General features: G+C 38.9%; 1 protein-coding gene across 2 annotated transcripts in view; it reads right to left on the reverse strand.

Moving 5' to 3' along the window:
• Positions 1-6,175: 6,175 nt before the first annotated feature.
• The window catches only part of acot9.1 (acyl-CoA thioesterase 9, tandem duplicate 1), a 58,643-nt gene continuing 41,486 nt past the window's right edge, over positions 6,176-23,332 (reverse strand). For both annotated transcript variants that reach the window (XM_034168102.1, XM_034168094.1), the window contains 9 exons: positions 16,421-16,524; positions 10,684-10,757; positions 9,713-9,780; positions 9,501-9,612; positions 9,291-9,381; positions 8,724-8,809; positions 8,529-8,616; positions 7,163-7,313; positions 6,176-6,864 (listed from right to left, as the gene is read on the reverse strand). In XM_034168102.1, coding sequence (XP_034023993.1) covers positions 6,815-6,864; positions 7,163-7,313; positions 8,529-8,616; positions 8,724-8,809; positions 9,291-9,381; positions 9,501-9,612; positions 9,713-9,780; positions 10,684-10,757; positions 16,421-16,524 — 824 coding nt within the window. In that variant the 3' untranslated portion in view covers positions 6,176-6,814. The remainder of the gene's footprint in view (positions 6,865-7,162; positions 7,314-8,528; positions 8,617-8,723; positions 8,810-9,290; positions 9,382-9,500; positions 9,613-9,712; positions 9,781-10,683; positions 10,758-16,420; positions 16,525-23,332) is intronic.

Here is a 23,332-nt window from a genome sequence, read left to right on the forward strand (position 1 = left end):
GCAGAAATAACAAAACATTACCAGTTCCATAATTTTACACCATTCACTGCAATACTCCGTTCCTTTATCTCGGTTCTGAATCTTGGTTTTTTTAAAGACTATGCCTTTCAAATTATAACTACTTACTCTTTTTTCAAACGTATTATGAATGTTTAATGGTAAGGTATTGTTATTCGCTTGGTACATTGTTTGTAATAATTTCAAATCAACTAAATCATGAAATTTAACTACCCTATACTTAATGAACAATGGACTAGATAGATCTCTAAAACGACTGTTGCTAATCACTTTTAAAGCTCTTTTCTGCAAAATAAATAAAGGTTGTGTATAAGTTGTACATGTTGATCCCCAGATTTCTACACAATAAGTTAAATATGGGACAATCAATGAATTATACAATGTTAATAATCCATAACTATTTAATGAATATTTTACTTTATGCAAAACGGCAATGGCTTTCGCTATTTTTCCTTTTATGTAATTTATGTGCGACTTCCATGTAAAATCTTCATCAATCATGACTCCTAAAAATTTCGCTTCTTTAACCCTTTGAATGTCCATTCCATCTATTTTTAATGACATTTTTTTTACTCTGTCATTAAACAATATGAAATTTGTTTTATTAAGATTTAGTGACAATCTGTTTATATCAAACCAATATTTAACTTTTTTCAACTCTGTATTTATCACTTGTGCTACCTTCTGTATCTGATCCAGAGTAAAATAATGTTGTATCATCAGCAAATAAAATGCTACCAAGTACATTAGATACATTCACAAAATCATTGATATACAAAATAAACAGTTTGGGTCCAAGTACCGACCCTTGTGCTACTCCACAAATAATGTTACACAATTCTGATTTAGTATTATTTATCTGAACAAACTGTTTTCTATTTTCTAAGTAGCTTTTTACCCACTGATGTGCAGTCCCTCTTATTCCATATTGTTGTAACTTGTGAAGCAATTTATAATGGTCGATAACATCAAAAGCTTTTTTCAGGTCAATAAAAACACTTACAAAATAATCCTTATTATCTATTGCTGTTATTTTCTCTGTTAATTCCATAATTGCCATAGCTGTCGAATGTTTTGTTCTGAATCCATACTGAGCATTATTTAAAATATGATGTTTCTCAATGAATTTATCCAACCTTGTCACAAAAACTTTTTCCATAATTTTAGAAAACTGTGGAATCAATGACACTGGCCTGTAATTTGAAACGTTATGTCTGTCTCCATTTTTATATAATGGGACTACCTTGGCAATTTTCATTTCGTCTGGGAAAATTCCTGTTGACAGAGAGATTACAAATGTAAGTGAATGGTTCAATAACAGTTTCTATTATACTTTTATCAGTCATCATGTCTAAATCTTCATAGTCAGTTGATCTTTCGCTTACAGTTTTTTTTACAATATTCCTTATTTCATCTTTTCCACATTGTCAAGGAAAATACTATTGACCATATTTACAATTGTATTTATCTTCTACTATTGGTTTATTTCCCACCATGTTGTGAAAGTGTCGTGACACGGACCCACAACAGGGGGCGTTAATGAACGGACAATGGATAAGCCAAAAAGTAACAATTTAATGTTGTGAATCGCACAACAACAACAATATGGTGGACTGTCAATCATACACCAGGTGACGTGTGGGCAGGCTCGATGATAGAAGACGCCTGGAGAGAGAAGAGCTGGATCCCCACACAGCTTCCAACACCAACGGAGCTGAAGAACACCGGAGCCGCCAAGCCCTGCGCCCCAGGTGGCCGCTGTCTTCAGCAGTCAGACCCGGTACTGCTGGCAGAGAACAGAGACAGTCCAGATGAGTGTGAGTTCGCACACTCAGTAATCCCACAGTCTGTATTAAGTAAAGGAGGGAAAACCTCCACCTCCAATCACACACACTCGTGCAGCTCCTGGTCAATCACTTATCTGGGTTGGGGTGTGAGGCGAAGCCGTCGCTGTCACACCAAACGCCAATCCCTCAGATAAGGACACACTCCAGGAAAACGGCTGCAACAGAAGTTCAGGTTATTACACACAAAGTGTCAGTCAGCTGAGAAATTACCTGAATGGTAGTTGATTTCTCGGCGAGGAGGTGGAGTTGCAGTCCGGTCTTTGTAGTGGTGGTGATGGGTGACAGCTTGTGTTGATTGATGACAGCTGTCACCTCCAGCAAAGCCGACGCCCTCTCGTGCTTGAAGCCCGCACTTCAAGCAGGGCGCCATCTTGTGGTGGTGGGCCAGCAGTACCTCCTCTTCAGCGGCCCACACAACACACCAGACTTGATCCCACCTTTGAAAAATAATCATTAAACTCATTTACAACTTCTGTCACATCTCTTTATTTTCCTTGACAAGGTAATTTGGAAAAGTTGATTTCACTCCATCAATTTCCATCACACTATTTATAATTCCCCATGTTGCCCTCATATTATCTTTACTCTTACACTCAACAAAAATATAAACGCAACACTTTTGGTTTTGCTCCCATTTTGTATGAGATGAACTCAAATATCTAAAACTTTTTCCACATACACAATATCACCATTTCCCTCAAATATTGTTCACAAACCAGTCTAAATCTGTGATAGTGAGCACTTCTCCTTTGCTGAGATAATCCATCCCACCTCACAGGTGTGCCATATCAAGATGCTGATTAGACACCATGATTAGTGCACAGGTGTGCCTTAGACTGTCCACAATAAAAGGCCACTCTGAAAGGTGCAGTTTTATCACACACCACAGATGTCGCAAGATTTGAGGGAGCGTGCAATTGGCATGCTGACAGCAGGAATGTCAACCAGAGCTGTTGCTCGTGTATTGAATGTTCATTTCTCTACCATAAGCCGTCTCCAAAGGCGTTTCAGAGAATTTGGCAGTACATCCAACCAGCCTCACAACCGCAGACCACGTGTAACCACACCAGCCAGGACCTCCACATCCAGCATGTTCACCTCCAAGATCGTCTGAGACCAGCCACTCGGACAGCTGCTGAAACAATTGGTTTGCATAACCAAAGAATTTCTGCACAAACTGTCAGAAACCGTCTCAGGGAAGCTCATCTGCATGCTTGTCGTCCTCATCGGGGTCTCGACCTGACTCCAGTTCATCGTCGTAACCGACTTGAGTGGGCAAATGCTCACATTCGCTGGTGTTTGGCACGTTGGAGAGGTGTTCTCTTCACGGATGAATCCCGGTTCACACTGTCCAGAGCAGATGGCAGACAGCGTGTGTGGCGTCGTGTGGGTGAGCGGTTTTCTGATGTCAATGTTGTGGTTCGAGTGGCCCATGGTGGCGGTGGGGTTATGGTATGGGCAGGCGTCTGTTATGGACGAAGAACACAGGTGCATTTTATTGATGGCATTTTGAATGCACAGAGATACCGTGACGAGATCCTGAGGCCCATTGTTGTGCCACACATCCAAGAACATCACCTCATGTTGCAGCAGGATAATGCACAGCCCCATGTTGCAAGGATCTGTACACAATTCTTGGAAGCTGGTCACACCAGATACTGACTGGTATCCCCCCCCCCCCCCCCCCCCAATAAAACAAAACTGCACCTTTCAGAGTGGCCTTTTATTGTGGGCAGTCTAAGGCACACCTGTGCACTAATCATGGTGTCTAATCAGCATCTTGATATGGCACACCTGTGAGGTGGGACGGATTATCTCAGCAAAGGAGAAGTGCTCACTATCACAGATTTAGACTGGTTTGTGAACAATATTTGAGGGAAATGGTGATATTGTGTATGTGGAAAAAGTTTTAGATCTTTGAGTTCATCTCATACAAAATGGGAGCAAAACCAAAAGTGTTGCATTTATATTTTTGTTGAGTATATTTAATTGTTCACTATATATATATATTTTTTTTTTGTTTCCTAATTATTGTCAATAGTTTATTTTTATATTTTTTGTATTTGTGTTCTGTTTCCTTTGTTTGCATTTTTAAAAAGCACCTATATAAATAGTTTTTCTTTACACAAGAGTTTTTTATTCCCTTAGCCATGGTTTATTTACTCTTTTCTTACTAGTTTTTATTAATTTACAATTTTTATTATGATTTCATCAGTATTTTCATAAATGAATTATATGCTACATTAACGTCGCCGACATAAACTTCTTCTCAATTTTGATTTTTAAGGTCATAATTTAATGCCTCTAAGGCTTTTAATGACTTATCTCTTTTAAAGTTTATAAGGTTTTTTTTGTACCTATTTTTATATTTAAATATTGAAAAAACTGGTAAATGATCACTAAGATCTGTCATCAAGATCCCATTCTTAATAATTTCATCTGTTCTATTTGTGAATATATTGTCAGTTACAGTTGCACTTTGCGATGTAATTCAGGTTGGTTTTGTTATCAAGGGGAATAAGCCCAAGCTATTCATTGAATTCACAAAATCACTTGTTCTTTGGCAACTGGAGCTTTCCACATTAACATTAAAGTGTCCACACATAAAGAGCGTTTTGTTTTTGATATGATGGAATAATTCTATTATTTTATCTGTAAATTTCGCAACACAAGAGTCTGGTGCTCTATATACACAACTGATTAGAATATTTTTAGATGTTTCATGTACAATTTCCACTGTTACAATTTCTATGACATCATCTATAATTGTCATTTCTTCTACAATTTTACATCAGATCTGTTTTTATGTACAAAGAAATAACTCCGCCTTTTTTATCTCTTCTATTTACAACATATAGCTCATATCCCTCCATTTGAACATCAGCCATGAGGTCATCTTTAAGCCAAGATTCTGTGACTGAAACAATGCTGAATCTATTTTTAAACTGGTTTAAATAATCTTTTATTTTTGACATTTTCCAATACAAGCTTCGGATGTTTATATGTATGAGTGACAGGGTGTCTTCAGTAATTTTTTCACTATTTAACTGTTTTTCCATATAATACTCACAACCAATTGTAGTCAAGTCAGATATACTTTCATCAATATTGGTGTCTGTCATATATTTTATCCTCTGTTTCCATGTTTGATCTAATTTTTTGTTGGTCATACTACCAATCGACATCATATTTATTTGTCTACTCAGGTCTGTACTTTGTAAGGTCCTCCATGTCTCTGAATTGTATACCCTTTGTCCTTTCTCTCACTCTGATCCAAACCCTACAGTTCCAGACCCATGTAGCAACAATGTGTTTGTTTTTTAGTAGTCTTGCTTCCCTGGCAATATCTGCATTTTATTTTTTATTACCTGTTTGAAATTAATGTAAACATTGTCAAGCATATGCCACATTAAGGGGCCCTGATTTATTTGATAAATGTTTAGAACTCAAGCGTCATAAGACCAAAAACAGAAGCTTAAGTGTAAAAATAAATAGTCAATTTATTTCATTTAAGGCCAGCACGTCACCATTATCTCTCTCTCTCAGCAATGTGACATTCAGAAGTTTACCATGTAGCTATAGAAAGTTGATTAAAAAAAGTAACGCAAAGCAATGCAGAAACAACAATACACCAGATTATTACAAAACCAAGAAATGAAAACTGCTGAATTGTCAATGTGTCAAATACAACTTCAGAAGGAGGTGGAAACAATGACTGGCTGTCAGACAAACTGCATACTGGAGAAAATATAAAATGTAACAAGAAAAAAAAAAAAAAAAAAAAAAAAAACATCAGAGGGCTAATGCAAACCCTTCACACTCTGAACAAACATGATTTCTTTTTAAGACTTCATGACACCACTTATAGTACCAATCAATCACAAATAATTTGCTCACTCATTCACTCATCTTCAATCACTTACTCCAGTTAAGGGTCACGGGGGCTGGAGACTATCCCAGCAGTCATAGGGCATGAGGCGGGGTACACCCTGGACCAGGACGCCAGTCTGTCGCAGGGCCACATATAGACAAACAAACACATTGACACCTGCATGCACACCTACGGACAATAAGTTTCTGATACACCTAACCTGCATTTCTTTAGATGTGGGGGCAAGCCGGAGCATCCGGAGTGAACCCACACAAACACGGGGAGAACAAGCAAATTCCACACTAACAGGCCACAGCTGGGAATCAAACCCATGAGCTTCTAGCTGTGAGACAACAGTGCTAACCACTAATCCACCGTGCTGCCCTACAAACATTTTGCTGATCAATGTAAACTTTAGATCATCTCTCTAGGCCCTTTCGATGGCAGCGATACAGCAGCCAGTATGTTCTTGGCACCATGTTTTTATTGACCTTTACCGCTGTCCGATCTTCTACAAAAGTTAATCATCTCAAGATATCTGCCAAAGTAATAATCCCACCAAGCGTGATGAAAATCTGTCCTGCGTTTTATTTTTTGTTATCTTGTTCACAGACACACAAACAGAGGACCAACTGCAAAACTTTGATTTGCTGCATCAACAGGGTAAAAAAACAAACAAAAAAATGAACTATATGAAAGTACAATGTAACATATCCTTATAATGTTTGTTTACCAACAACTAACCTTTTTTTTATGTCCAAAAACTGACTCTACCCAGTCTCAATAATAACCCCTTAAAAATTATTGATTTAAAAAAGAATAATCAGTGATAAATTCATGGTTTTCATGGTACAAACTGAAAAACTGATACAGTAACATAACATTCCTTGGAAGAGAAATAAGTAGCAGAATATTTAAGGAAAGAAAAACACAGCAACATATTCAACATGTGGGAGTACAAAGTTAATTAAGCGCAATAGCTGACATATTAGCTGCGTTCATTCTTCTTATCCAACAGGCGTGCGGGTCTCCATGGACAGACGCTGACAGGCTTTGGCAGGTAATACTCTTCTCAGCTCTACGCGGTTTGTTTAAAATGCCTCTTCCCATCGATGTACAGCATTGACTCTGTCAAGACAGGCGCAAAACATCAGCACGTAGTCAGACGTGACACTTGAGCTCGTGGCCACTATTCAAACGGCATTTAAGTCACATATTTAAGGGATGCATGTTTGACTCTGACTCATAAATAAAGACTTGTGAAGTCCCGACACACCTGGGGAAATGGGTTTTCTGTAGGAATAGAGGTTGAAGTTTTCCCATCCTTTAGAACACACACATCGAGCGGCCTTGGACTTATTACAACATCCTCAGTAACAATTGTCATTGCATTTAATTCAGTGACATTTCAACTGCACCGGCTCACCTCCGTATGTCTTAGGAATGATGTTGGGGACATCACGGTCAGAAATAAAAGTATAGTGGAAGACGTTGGTAGTGTTGTGTTGTTGGGTCAGTGGGTCAAAAACCTCACTGTGAACTCTGACCTGCATGTAGTTCCCCTCTGTGTAACAGACCTGAAACATAAAGTTACACAGCCAAAAGGTGAAATGTTAGCCATGAAGGGATAATAACGATGGTTGCATCTAAGGGAGAATTTCTATTACTTAACGTAAATCAAACACATTTTGTTTTACGAGCACACTGACATCCATCACCATGTGACAGAACATGTCATATTGGAAGAGGAAAAAAAACACAGGATTATGGTGGACTCTGCACCTGTTTTTCTACATGATACTGTATTCAAATACAGCTCCAACTCTTTCCTGTAGAGGGATGAAGGGAATACTAATGCTATGTTAAATTAAAATCAAACTATCGCTCAGTTGGGCCAATAACTTTAATGGGAAATTGCAAAACTTTTTAAATAATAACCCATGACCAACTTTTGAAACACTATAAATCTATTGTTTGTTTGTTTGTTTTTAAATGAGCCATAACAACAACACACCCACCACCCAAGTTTTCTGGACTTTAACTCACATTTGAAAATGTTCTTGACATTAGAAAAAAAGGCAGATTTAATGCAGTGTGGTTACGTTTGGGTGCTCTACCTACACTGGAAGCAGAAACAACACCCCCTCAAAATCAACACACACACACACACACAAAACCAGCAATTTCATTGGTCAAGATAAAAATCAAGGTTAAAGGTCGGGCACATATGTTCTTGCAAGAAACAAATGCTGACACGTTTTTGATTCTGTGTGGACATCTTGTATTGATTTTCAGATATAAAACTAAGTAGAGGAACAAATCAACCAAAACTGACTGCAGTGCCACCCTCAGTAACATTAACCACAACACCGGAGGGAATTAAATAATCAGGTGTACTACCGTGTTGACAGAATAAATTCAATATGTTTATGCACATAGGAGATGCTTTTATCCAGAGTGAATTAAAATCACAGTCATTCACACACCAGTGCCAGAAGCTTTCATTCAAGGTGCTCATCTGCACATCAGCAGCAGTACAGAGTCAAGAGCATGACAGCACATATCATAGCAAGGGATCAATCCACTGACCTTTCTGTTCATGGACTAACCATTCTAATTCCCAAGCTACAATTGAGCATCATCCCAGTATAACGAAATGCCTGACACTCAGCGACTAACCAGCAGCTTCAGTCTAACATGTTTGGCAGCAAATTGCAAAAGCTCAGTCAGCCGAAAAATAACGTTACTTACTCACATCTGAGGATTTCAATATTTACACCAATGAGACTGACCTGTGATGAGAGCAGTAGCAAGGAGCCGATCTCGACTGGCTTCTGGAAGAGGATGTCATCAACGGCCACCAGATTAGGTCGACATCCCCTGCAGGGGACAGATGAGAGACAATTAGGTTAAAATCATGCCGCAAACTAAAGAAATCAGATGTCAAGTTTGAGCATGATTCTCTCTCTCAAATGAAAACCACTCACCCGTAGGAGCAAGCGTTGGCCCAGGCCAACTCGTAGGCTTTCCTCATCAGAAATCCTCCAAATATCCTGTTGAAGATGTTCCTCTCCTGGTCAAATACAAATACACATACATACACACACGAGATTCAAGGTACAGATAATGTGGAGCTCTCAAACACACAACTAAACCAAATCTGAGCTATCAGAATAAACTAACTGCAAAAATACTTCATAGAAATTATTAGGAACACTGGCAACTCTTTTTTTCTTGAAGAAACACCCAGCTTACTTTTGTGTGAACAGCATCAAACACACAAAACAAAAATGAAAAAATTCACAATACAGTTAAATTAAAATAGATAAAATTATAAACAAGAGAAATAGTAAAATGTGAAAAAAAACATCAATAACAGATTACAAGACAGTTACAAGCATGGTACAACAACTATGTAAGTTACGATTAAATTTTGGACTTCATTACAATGGACATAAAATGTAATGTCACACTTTACTTGATTGTAACAGTCAGACTATTACAACTTAAGTTAATTTTTCTTTTAAGAGTTTAAACCAAATGTTCCGTCTCACCTGAGGGTGGCAGATCTCCATGCCTTTCAGCTTTGCATTTTCCATCCACACTGAGTTTGGAGGCAAAATTCTGCTGCGGAAACTAACCGTCCTGAAGCAGCAAAAAGAAAAATGCAGCTCGTCTACAGATACATTTTGCAATTTAGGACAATTTGTTGAAGGTATTTCACTAATGTTGAGATGTGCATCTGTGAGCTCATTGTGTCATACTTGGTGTCCAGCGTGTTGAGAAATAAACTGTGTACGATCTTTCTTTCCTCATCAGCTGGTGCCACCTTCAGTAAGGACGCAGTACTCAGCTCAAAGCGCCGCAATTTATTAGCTGGACATGAAACACACACTCAAAGGTCACATGTAATTCAACCAAAACACAGAGAAATGTCATATAAAAAGCCTGACATTTTTGAAGGCTCATCTCATACCTTCACCCTCCTGAAATAGTTTCTCCTCATCCAGCCCTTCTGGCTTCAGCGGATTCACAAATGCAGCCCTGGAATAACACAGGAGAAGGTGGATGTTGGCATCCTGTCTGTTATTTTATGATATAAAACACTGTTCGAATGAGCTGTTCGTTCCCGCTGATTGATTTCTGCTCTGTTCTGTCGTCTGAGGTACTGTGGATGATGAAGGTGTAGGAGGGTCATCAATCATGAGACGTAACAAGCAGAGGATCATCGCACACATCCCAAAAGGGTTCCCCTGCCTTCACTGTTAGTAAAAAGAGCATTGAGGTGATTTAAATACCAGTGCCGTTGACTGTCTGTTAACCATGATGGACACTGGTTCACCATCGTTGCCACCGGGTTGATTTGTGGTCATTATGACCCTCAGGTGTTTATTCCTGCAAATGAATAAACACCTGAGAGAGTTTCTCCTTGCCACTATTGCCAACATGCTTTCTCTGTGGCTTCATAAGGGTAATGTTAGACCTTACCTATGAAACACTTATGCTGTGATTTGGCATTAAATAAATGAACATTTGAATTGCTTTAAAGGCAGGATCACTATCAAAGAAACTAATTTAAACCTCAAAGGAAAAAAAAAAAATCAAAAGGAACAGCCATCCTTTGAGCAAAGGTACATCATCACCAAAATTCATTGAAAGCCATTCATGTCCCTTTGCAATATCGTACTGACTACCTAACTAATAGACAAAACAGACCAATAAAAGGTCAAGAAATCGCAGCCACCTTAGCGGAGGTAATTAAAGCAATTTTAAACTACAACATGATCATTTCTAACAAAAACAATTACCAAAGACACTGTATAGCTCCTTGCCTGGACTCAAAGAAGAGCTCATCAGTGAAATCACCTGCCGGTGTGATCAGATTAAACAAAAACACCCACTCGCCGTTTTTATAGAGCAGCTATACAGTTCTGTCTTAGATCCTACCTCTTGTTCTCTGGGTCTCGGGCCACCATGACAAACGTAGCATCCAAAACTGGAGAGTAAGCTCCATCACTGTACTGAAGAAAGAATCACATTGTCACCATGACCACTGAGCATCTTACAGTACATTCAAACAGCAGGCCTTAATGCTCCAGACCAATCTATAGCTCAGATCAAATTTTTTGTTGTCCTGTTCACATTATTATCTAATTATAATTATTATTATAATAAGTGTTGCCACAGTTACTTTAAAAAAAAAATACAATTACTGATGACTGCTTGAAAAAGTAACTTAGTTAATTCACTGATTACTCAATTTTAAAAATAACTAAGTTAGATTACTAGTTACTATCAGCAGCTGCCAACAACACCCCCCTCCCCCTGCCATCTCAACATGAAAGTGATAATCTGTTTTGCCAATACTCACTTTATAGTCACCCTTTCTTGGCTGCAATGAACATAAAAACTTGTTTTATAAAAAATAAAACAAAGACATCTTTGTTGACCTCATGTTTAACTGCTGACAGCACTGTAACGGTAAAACTTACAGTTTCTAACCTACATTGTTTATAAATCTAACCAATAAATTCTTTCTAATATTTTTCAAACATTTAAATTCTTTCTAAACATTTTAGTTGTTGAAATTATTATTATAAGTAGTATTAGTTAGTGCTGGGTTGAAAAGATCAATTCGCCAATTTTAATCGATTCTCATTCACATTCCCACAGATCGATTCATATATCCAAAGATCGATTTAAAAATGTGTGTGTGTATATATATATATATATATATATATATATATATATAAATGTGCACTTCTCGCCAGCGTTGGAACAGCGTCCATGAAAAAAAAACAATGCTGCAGTTGGGCCGTTCCGCTGTTTCAGAGGGTGTGAAAATGATCATTTCTCTACACTGATTGTGGACCCGCTGGTTCTGATTTAGAAGCAGGTCCACCATTTATTCATGAACCTCCGTCAAAGCTATTTAAAGATGTCAATCATGACGACCAGGACCCTTGTCTGTTGCAGGCAAGACGAAAGAATCGTCTGTTGTTTAATTCACACTGTTATGTTTTTTTTTTATTCTTTCATTTCTCATAATGTCCCTCTTCCATGGGACCACGCACGAACAATGGAACTCTGGTGTGGACTGACTTTTCAGTCAGTCTTTTCCACCAGCACTTGGTGCACGGCTGTGGGAGTTCTCCTGCAGTGTGCTGCACAGCCAGCGCTGTAGGGGAGACCGGGACCGTTTGCCCCTGGAAAATTTTTAAATTTATAACTCTGAAACATTGTTGCATGCATTTTGAGGGGGGGATTTTGTGAAGTAAGTCCATAGTTTTTATTTATTTATTTTTTAAATCTTTGTTACAGCCTTACTTTAAACCCAAAAGAAACAAGGCATCAGGCCAAAACATGGAAGCCTGTAGAAATGTACATGTGTAAGGGCCAATTAAATATGCACCTCTGGTGCCCTCTTTTGGCTACACTTGAGCTGTTTGTAAAATAAAAATACTACTCTATCATTCTGGGAAGGGGATTGGTCCATGCCATCAGTCTTATATCCATCGTTATTAACTACCAATACTTCATTAATTTGCTGTCAAATATCAATATAATACTACAACCCCAATTGCAATGAAGTTGGGACGATGTGTGAAATTTAAATAAAAACAGAATACAATGATTTGCAAATCCTCTTCAACCTATGTTCAACTGAATACACCACAAGATATTTCATGTTCAAACTGATAAACTTTATTGTTTTTGTGCAAATATTTGCTCATTTTGAAACGGATGCATTTCAACAAAGTTGGGACAGTGGTGACAAAAGACTGGGAAAGTTGATGAATGCTCAAAGAATACCTGTTTGGAACATTCCACAGGTGAACAGGTTAATTGGAAACAGGCAAGTGTCATGACTGGGTATAAAAGGAGCATCCCAAAAAGGCTCAGCCGTTCACAAGCAAAGATGGGGCGAGGATCACCACTTTGTGAAAAATAGTCCAGCAGTTTAAGAACAATGTTCAATTGCAAGGAATTTAGGGATTCCATAATCTACAGTCCATAATATAATCAGAAGATTCAGAGAATCTGGAGAACTTTCTACATGTAAGCAGCAAAGGACAAAAACCAACACTGAATGCATGTGACCTTCGCTACTTCAGGCGGCAGTGCATTAAAAACCGACATCATTGTGTAAAGGATCTTACCACGTGGGCTCAGGAACACTTCAGAAAACCATAGTCAGTTAACACAGTTTGTCGCTATATCTACAAGTGCAAGTTAAAACTCTACCATGCAAAGCAAAAGCCATACATCAACAACATCCAGAAATGCTGCTGCCTTCTCTGGGCCCGAGCTCATTTGAAATGGACAGACGCAAAGTGGAAAAGTGTGATGTGATCTAATGAGTCCACATTTCAAATTGTTTTTTGAAATCATGGACTTCGCGTCCTCCAGACAAAAGAGGAAAAAGGCCATCCAGATTGTTACCAGCACAAAGTTCAAAAGCCAGCATCTGTGATGGTATGGGGGTGTGTTAGTGCTCATGGCATGGACAGCTTACACATCTGTGATGGCACCATCAGTGCTTAAAGGTACATCCAGGTTTTGGAGCAACACATGCTGCCATCTAAGCAACATCTTTTTTTAGGGATGTCCCTGCTTATTTCAGAAAGACAATGCCAAGCCACATTCTGTACGTGTTACAACAGCGTGTCTTCATAGTAAAAGAGTGAGGGTACTAGACTGGCCTGCTTGCAGTCCAGACCTGTAGCCCATTGAAAATGTGTGGCGCATTATGAAGCGCATAATACGACAACAGAGACCCTGAACTGTTGAACAAGTGAAGTCATACATCAAGCAAGAATAGGACAAAATTCTACCTACAATGCTTCAACAATTAGTGTCCTCAGTTCCCAAGCACTTATTGAGTGTTGTTAGAAGGAAAAGTGATGTAACGCAGTGGCAAACATACCACTGTCCCAGCTTTTTTTTTAACGTGTCGCAGACATCCATTTCAAAATGAGCAAATATTTGCACAAAAACAATAAACTATCAGTTTGAACATTAAATATCTTGTCTTTGTGGTGTATTCAATTGAATATATGTTGAAGAGGATTTGAAAATCATTGTATTCTGTTTTTATTTACATTTTACACAACATCCCAACTTCATTGGAATTGGGGTTGTAGTATTAATATGTTGCATAACTAGATAATTAGGTAACAGCTCAAAAATGGCTTTAATAACACTAACCCAAATCGAAATCGAATTGCATCAAATTGAAATAATAATAAGATTCTGAATCTTAAGAATTGGAATTGATTCTTGAAATTTGTATCGATACCCAGTTCTAGTATTAGTAGTAGTAATAGTATGGAAAAAATGTCTGCAAAAGTAGACCTTTATTCTAGGGGTGTTGTGGGAGCCGCATCACCCCCCCCCCCCCCCCCCCCCCACACACACACCCTTCCCGCATGGATTTGCCCCTGGTTTGCCATCTGAGCACAAAGAATGGATAATGTGTAGCATGACCAAATTGACAAGTAAGAAAGTTTTATCAGCGTTTTTTTTTTTATGTCATGTTGTCCTCCGAAAGACATTTTAGGTGTATTTGGGTGGGGAAAAAGCGTTAGTATTTGTTGTTAACGCGTCATGGAACAGCTGCTTCTAGCAGGACACACAGAGTGGCAGAGTTTTATAGAAAACAAAAATTGTAAAAATGTCTTTGTAAAGTTCAGTGTAGGTGTGCTGCTGCCACCGTGCTTTGAGAAATGACTGTTTTTCAACTCGGAGCTGCTGCACAAAACCAAAGATGAAAAGATAGCAGCTTACTGAAAGTGGGCGAAGTGGGCAGTTCAGCCGAACCCCAGCCTCCCCCTGTCCACGTGCCAGTTTTAATGCTGTGATTGACCGACAATACAAAAATAATAGTAATGCAGAGTGACTTGGAGAAGTAACTTCAATCTGGTTACTGATTTGGAAAGATTAACGCCTTAGATTACTCGTTACTGAAAAAAGTGGTCAGGCTAGAGTAACACGTTACTGAGTTAGATTAGATTATAACAGCCAAGTGGCCTCTGGGTGCGTGTGTGCGTGTATAGCTTCGATCATGCAAAAACTGGGGAGAACTGACATTTGCTGTTTGGTATTTCACTCATGGTACCAACATGTCAATCATGCATGGTCATGCATGGTAATAGCAACATAACACTTAACTAAATTGACTAAACCAACTGAACTACAGAAACAATAAATCAATAACACGAACAACACTGTTAAACTAACATGAAACACAATAACATTTACAACCTCAAAACTCCAAACTCCCAAGGTGCATTGCAACACAATGTCCATTGTTTACTGGTTAGCTAAAATCGCTAATTTCTAAAAAAAAAAAAAATTGAAAAATTGAAAAATAATAATAATATTTTTTCCTATCAACCTTGTTTTTGCAGCATTCATCCTTGACCCAAAAGGCATAAGTATACCAAACGGCGAATGTCAGCTCTCCCCAGTTTCGCTGTGATCAAAGCTGCATGCACGCACGCACACATTATTATATTACAAGACTATTAAAAGCTAGATGTCTGAGATCTCACTGACATTTCCAACCGGGAGGAGGCACCGGGGAAGACTCAGGACACGCTGGAGAGATGATATTTCCCAGTTGCCTTGGGATCACGTAACCAGGAAGAGTTACGGGACTTTGCCAAAGATAGGGACAAGTGGGATGAGCTGCTTGCTCTGCTGCCATCGTGACCTCAACCTGGATAAGCAGCTGAAAATGAATGAATAAGTGACATTTTTCCCCAGTCATAAGTACTCCAGTAAACAGTGTTAATTATGTAAGGTTGTCGTCCTATATCATGACGTATGATGATTGAATCACTTTTCTATCGAAATTTAGCTGCGTGCTGATTCCGGCACACGTGAATGATTCACATCCACACATATTTTTGGCTGCTCAATTATTTTAAAGCCAGGCTACACTTCAAGCTAAAATTAAAATACAATACAAAAAGTTGTCTTTTTTCAAGCGAGCGGTAAAAAAAATGGCTGCAGTGCCTGACCTTTGGAGTCGACGTGTGAACAGCTCCGTGACTGATGGGTGGAAATTCTCAGGACACGGTCTGGTCGGAACCAGGAGTGATGGAATCATGAACTAAACTTGATTTCATCTGGTTTCAGGATGTCAAGGGCACAGAGAGATATTTACATGGAAATATTTACGTAGTGACTGCCACTTGCACAGAGGTGTGACAAAGGTCAATCAAGAGCAATGTCAATGCTGCATAAATTCAGACAGGACATTCAGACAGAGGACACATTGCAAAAATAAGACCTTTATCTGATTCAGGGCCACATACGGAAGTGAACCAAATTGGAATTGTTAAAAAATTAATAATAATATTAATGTATTTGTGCTGTTCACATAGATATAAAAAATGAATTAATTCATTCATTCTGAAAAAATATCAGATCTGAGACACATACGAGCAGAAAATTGGATTTAGGTCACATTTGACCTGCAGTCTGAAAATAACCTCAGTTGGGAAAGTGTGTTTGCCTGCACCAAAAAAAAATTAACACAAAACCCTTTTGATAATATGATAATAAAGTTTTGATAATTTTGGGATATTATTATTTATAACTCCAGTCCCTGTGCTCCAAGTTTTGATAATTTTGGGGTATTTGTATTTATAACTCTGTTAAATTATGTGTTGTTTACCTGTGACACATGGATTTTGGCTTCAATGGAAGTCCGTCCCACCCATGACACATGACCTGTGAACTTGATGTCATAGTCAGGATGGATGATGTGCTGCCTCATGTCTGTTTTAACAAAAACATGAATGTTACATTCACATTACCAGAGGAATGATCTGACTCAGAGTTGGTGCTTTCTCACTGGATTATGATTATACAGTTATATGTAAAGGTTTGGGCACCCCTGATGTTTTCCATGATTTTCCTTTATAAATCATTGGTTGTTTGGATCAGCAATTTCAGTTAAATATATCATATAGCAGATAAACACAGTGATATTTGAGAAGTGAAATTAAGTTTATAGGAGTTACAGAAAATGTGCAACAATTCTTTAAACAAAATTAGGCAGGTGCATAAATTTGGGCACAACAGAAAAAATACATTAATATTTAGTAGATCCTCCTTTTGCAGAAATAACAGCCTCTAAACGCTTCCTATAGCTTCCAGTGAGAGTCTGGATTCTGGTTAAAGGTATTTTGGACCATTCTTCTTTACAAAACATCTCAGGTTTGTTGGTTTCCGAGCATGGACAACCCGCGTATAATCACACCAGATTTTCAGTAATATTCAGGTCTGGGGACTGAGATGGCCATTCCAGAACATTGTACTTGTTCCTCTGCAAGTATGCCTTAGTAGATTTTGAGCAGTGCTTAGGGTTGTTGTCTTTTTGCAAGATCCAGCCCTGGTGCAACTTCAACTTTGTCAATGATTCATGAACATTGTTCTCAAGAATCTGCTGATATTGACTGGAATCTATGTGACCCTCAACTTTAACACGACTCCCGGTACCCGCACTGGCCACACAGCATGATGAGAGCACCTCCAAATTTTACTGTAGGTAGCAAGTGTTTTTCTTGGAATGCTGTGTTCTTTTTCAGCCATGCATACCGCTCCTCATGTTCAAATAATTTAATTTTAGTTTCATCAGTCCACAGCACCTTATTCCAAAATGAAGCTGGCTTGTCCAAATGTGTTTTAGCATACCTCAAGTGACTCTGTTTGTGGTGTATATGCAGAAAAGGCTTTCTCTGCATTACTCTCTCATCCAGCATCTCCATGTGCAAAGTGTACTGTATAGTTGAACAATGCACAGAGACACTATCTGCAGCAAGATCATGTCTTTCCAGGTCTTTGGAGCAGGTCTGTAGGTTGACTATGACTGTTGTCACCATCCTTCGCTTCAGCGTATCTGAGATTTTGAGCCTTAACTAGTACTGTGCCTGTGCTCTTCCATTTCCTCACTATGTTCCTCACAGTGTAAACTGACAGCTGAAATCTCTGAGATACCTTTTTGTATTCTTCCCCTAACCATGATGTTGAACAATCTTTGTTTTCAAGTCATTTGAGAGTTGTGTAGAGGCTCCCATGTTGTCACTCATTAGAATAGATGCAAAAACGGGAAACATTTGCACATGGCCACCTTAAATACCCTTTCTCATGACTGGATTCTCCTGTGTAAGGAGGTCAAGGGTCAGTGAGCTTACCAAACCAATTTTGTGTTCCAATAACACTATGTAACAAATTTTTATTTTTGTTTTGTTCCTGGGTACACAGTGCATTTTCCTAACCTGTTATGCCTTAAATAAATAGAAAATAGCTGTTATTCCACAGAAACTTTGATTCTGTGATCAGGACAATGATATTTTGAAATTTGTCTGTTTTCAAGAATATTCTTGATTCGCCTTCAGTACTACTGAGTAGTCTTCTAGAATATTCTTTAACTGCTAGAACTGTCTGGAATTTTTTAGAAGTTTCCAGAATTATCTAGAAATGTCAAGAAACTTTTAGAACTTTCTAGAACGTTAAAAAAAATAAAATCAAAGTTTGTGCTGAATGTAGTCATTTTTCCATAGACTTTAGACATAAGCAGTTGAAATATAACACTTAGAAGCCAGGAACAAAAATTGTGTTACATAGTGAATTAGTGCTAAATGTATTCAAATCAATAAAATGACCAAATTTATGCACCTGCCTAATGTCTTTTTAAATAATTATTCCACACTTTCTGTAAATACTAGAAACTTCATTTCACTTCTTAACTTCAGTGTGCTATATGATATCATATATGAAAATCATGAAAATTGTCAGGGGTGCCCAAATGTTTGCATACAACTGTATGAGTTGCTTGTTGTTGTTTTTTTAAACACGTGGAGGGTTGACATTCTTTTATCTAAGTGATGGTAAAAGGACTGCATTTAGTATATAGCCCTTTCATGGTCAAGGTGCTTACAGCGATACCTCACATTCACACACATACTCTCACACTGATGTCAGGGTGCTGCCATGCAAGATGCTCAACTGCAACTTTGGGATTAAGGATCTTGCCAAGGGTCCTTTGAGAATTTTTGGCCTGACAAGGATTTGAACAGAGGATCCTTCAGTCTGGCAGTGTACTTATGTCAAAATCCAGGTGTGAGTTTACATGGATATCTGTGATATACACAAAGTCCCAACCTCTGTCCATCAAAAATGATGGGCAGAGGTTGTAATAAACGCAAACCAAATTTTAGACATGTTATATATATTACTCTGGAACAAAGAGGACAAACAGTGTTGTAAAGGACAATAAGCAGGACATTAAATAGCAAACAGGAAGTGATCACAGCCCAGTGATTATTCCCATTGAAAATAATGGAGAAACAACCTGAGCAGCTTCTGGCATGCTTACATAAAACACAATAACAACATCTATAAACCCAGGGAATATATTCACAAGAGTTTTAGGCACAATATATAAACAGCTTAATGCTGTTGCCCGTGTGCAGCAGCCTGATCAGAGCATCTCAATGCATTTCTCCTGTCGTGAAACTTTACCCATAACGCACTGCAGCATGTGTGTCCAAAAAGCTAAAACCTTCAAAATTAGTGCATTACTTTAAAACAAACATATAACTGATATTTTCACTTTATAAAACGCCAGATGTGTCGTTAATTTAAATAACTTGTCCAGAATTAGTTTGGTTAAAATTTTAGCCATAAGTTAAAACTGTATGCCTGTAGATGATTTGGGTGATATGCCAGCAAAAGAGAAATTATCTTTGGTCTCCCCCTCCTCCTTCGTCATCAGGTTTCCTTTGCTGAGAGAAGGCTGATCTGACACAGAAGTGCTGGTTTGTTGTTCTGTCAGTAGCTGCTTGTGTACTGAAATCAATACCGAAACTTATCGGTTTAGCTTTTAGCTGTAACTTCCAGTAAATGTTTTAGGGGTTTACTGGTTTAGCTTTATAAAAGATAACGGAAACACTTTATATTAACTGCATGCTATAAAGCATTAGTAAAGCATTTATAAAGTGTAAGTAAATGCTTAAATAACTACCTGTAAAACATTTACAAATCATTCTTTTTTATTAGCTACTCATTGGTAAGAACATTAATAGATGGCTTAATAATTATTAACAACAAAATATGTAATGTCTTTATAAAACATTTATAAATGATTTTTTAATTCTCAGTAAACCATTTAAGAATCCCACAACAGCGACTTCTCTCTGCACCTATTATTTGTTCATCACATTCCTCTTCTGTTCTTTTAGCTGCTACCTGGTCTCTAATTCTTTCTTCTTTTCCTTTTTAGCTCTATCAAATACTGTACCTCCGGTTAAGGAGGTCCTCATATTGAGCTTTTTCCCAGTGTCATCTTTTTTTATTTTTATTACTAAATCATTTTTATTTATTATTATTTATTAATCCTTATCTTTGTTTTATTGAATTCAATTTCTTAATTTTAATTTTTAGCACCCAATTGTTTATTTATTTTATGTTTGATTAATTAAATTTCTTAATTTTAAGCACCCAATCGTTTCAAGGAATATAAACCTATTGTTTTCTCAAACCAAATAAGATGTGATTTTACTTACCTCGCCGACAAATGGCTGCAACACCAAGTGCAAATGATACTATATCGCAGACAGATGGCAGCAGCTCACACAATTGTTCAACAAATTAAAATGCAGAGGAAGATATCCTACGACAGTTCCTGTTCTTCTATCGGTCGGCCTCGAAGAGATTCTGGCAAACCGTCTGACGCCTCAGGAGGCAGAAGCAGCTCTCCACCAGCACTGTTTACGGTGCGGGTGGGGAGCTGTTGACCCTGACTGGGGATGTTGTTGAGCGGTGGAAGGAGTACTTCGAGGATCTCCTCAATCCCATCGTCACGTCTTCCGAAGAGGAAGCAGAGACTGGGGACTCGGAGGCGGACTCATCCATTACCCAGGCCGAAGTCACCGAGGTGGTTAGAAAGCTCCTCGGTGGCAAGGCTCCTGGGGTGGATGAAATCCGTCCTGAGTACCTTAAGTCTCTGGATGTTGTGGGGCTGTCTTGGCTGACACGCCTCTGCAACATCGCGTGGCGATCGGGGACAGTGCCTCTGGATTGGCAGACCGGGGTGGTGGTCCCTCTGTTTAAGAAGGGGACCAGAGGGTGTGTTCCAACTATAGGGGGATCACACTCCTCAGCCTCCCCGGTAAGGTCTATTCCAGAGTACTGGAGAGGAGAATTCGACCGATGGTCGAACCTCGGATTCAGGAGGAGCAGTGTGGTTTTCGTCCTGGTCGCGGCACACTGGACCAGCTCTACACGCGCCATCGGGTGCTCGAGGGTTCATGGGAGTTTGCCCAACCAGTCCACATGTGTTTTGTGGATCTGGAGAAGGCATTCGACCGTGTCCCTCGGGGTACCCTGTGGGGAGTGCTCCGGGAGTACGGGGTCCTTTGCTAAGGGCTATCCGGTCCCTGTACGACCACAGCAGGAGCTTGGTTCGCATTGCCGATAATAAGTCAAACCTGTTTCCAGTGCACGTTGGCCTCCATGCTGGAGGGACTACATCTCTCGGCTGGCTTGGGAACGCCTTGGGGTTCCCACGGAGGAGCTGGAGGAGGTGTGTGTGGATCGGGAGGTCTGGGCGGCTTTGCTTGAGCTGCTGCCCCCGCGACCCGACTCCGGATAAAGCGGAAGAAAATGGATGGATGGATGGATGGACTTCCTGTTTTTGTTCTCATTGACGACGAGCGTCTGAGGAGAAAGATTACAATGAAAAACTGGTTTCAATTACAATTTATTTTCATTTATATAGCTCCAAATCACAACAGAGTCGTCCCAAGGCATGTCACACAAGCAAGGTCCAACCCCACTAACTCCCAAAGCAGCAGTGGCAAGGAAAAACTCCCCCTGAGGAAGAAACCTCAAGCAGACCAGACTCAAAGTGGCGACTCTCTGCCTGGGCCACGCTACAGACATAAAATACAGAACAATTCACAAAATAAATATACAGGAAATGCTGTTGGTGCACAGGACAGGAGGGTCTCCAGCACAAATACCACACCCATCTCTGGATGGAGCTGCACCTTAAACAGAGAGAAAAAAAACAGAATCAGGCATCAGAAAGACAAGAAATACAGTATAATTTGTCAGCATTAAACAAGAAAAAAGGAAATAAGGTGATCGACAGCCACTAGCCCTAAGTTTCACTAAAAGATCCAGAATTAAGGTAAGGTTGAGGCCACGGCACGTTCCAGTTCCTAATAAAACAAATTAAAAGAGTAAATCGCGTAAAACTATACTATGCCAGTATGCTAGCCATACAAAAGGGAAAATAAATGCATCTTAAGTCTGGACTTGAAAGTCTCCACAGAATCTGACTGTTTTATTGACTCAGGGAGATCATTCCACAGAACAAGGGCATGATAAGAGAAAGCTCTATGACCCGCAGACTTCTTATTCACCCTAGGGACACAAAGTAGTCCTGCACCCTGAGAACGCAAAACACAGGCCAGTACGTAAGGTTTGATTAGGTCAGCTAGGTAGGGAGGTGCCAATCCATGAACAATTTTATAGGCTAGTAGCAGAACCTTAAAATCTAATCTCACTGGGACAGGAAGCCAGTGAAGGGATGCCAAAATGGGTGTAATGTGGTCGAACTTTCTGCTTCATGTCAAAAGTTTGGCTGCAGCATTTTGAACCAATTGGAGAGCCCTAATGCTGGACTGTGGTAAACCAGAAAATAGAATATTACAATAGTCCAATCTAGAAGAGACAAGCACATGAATCAGGGTCTCAGCATCAGCCATAGACAGGATGGGACGAATCTTTGCTAGATTTCACAAGTGGAAGAAAGCAGTTCTTGTAATATTTCTAATGTGGAAGTCAAAGGACAATGTAGGATCAAAAATTACCCCAAGGTTCCTCACTTTGTCAGTGTGATGTATGACACACAAGCCTAGGCTAAGCGCTAACTGGTCAAATTGATGCCGATGTCTCACTGGACCAAGAACCATCATTTCAGTGTTATCAGCATTTAATCCTCTCCCTCCCAACTCTTCTGTACTTTGCTGCATGGTGAAACCGTCTGATAAGACTGATGATTAAGTTGTGCACACATCATTCATCACAGAACCTACTGTGGACAAACTGTATCTGCATGAATTACCAACCAATTCCCATTTAAGTCAAAATGGGAGCCTTGCTACTGTCAAGACATGAAGTTTGTAAAATGTGTAAAAATATATATATAATTTTGCCTGGGAGGAAAAGGATTAAAAATAGGAAGTTTCTAGACATCCAACTTCTGATTGTGATATATTAAGCATATGCAAATGAGTTATAAAACAAATTTAATTACCACAAGGATATTACGAATGCTTAACTAATGCTCACTTAAGACTTATTTGTACATTGAAAGAAGAATTCGTACATCGTACATAAAGTCTTTAAAACTGCATACTTATAGTGATGGGGAAAGAGACAAATGATATTATTAACAAATGATACAGCTTTGTACATTATTAACAAATGATACATAAAGAAATGAGGAATAAGGAAAAGTAGTTAATGCAATATTTACAAATGTTAGAACTGATACTGATAATGCTTAGTAAAG

This window comes from Thalassophryne amazonica, chromosome 1 (genome assembly GCF_902500255.1).
Source record: "Thalassophryne amazonica chromosome 1, fThaAma1.1, whole genome shotgun sequence".
Lineage (NCBI taxonomy): Eukaryota > Metazoa > Chordata > Actinopteri > Batrachoidiformes > Batrachoididae > Thalassophryne > Thalassophryne amazonica.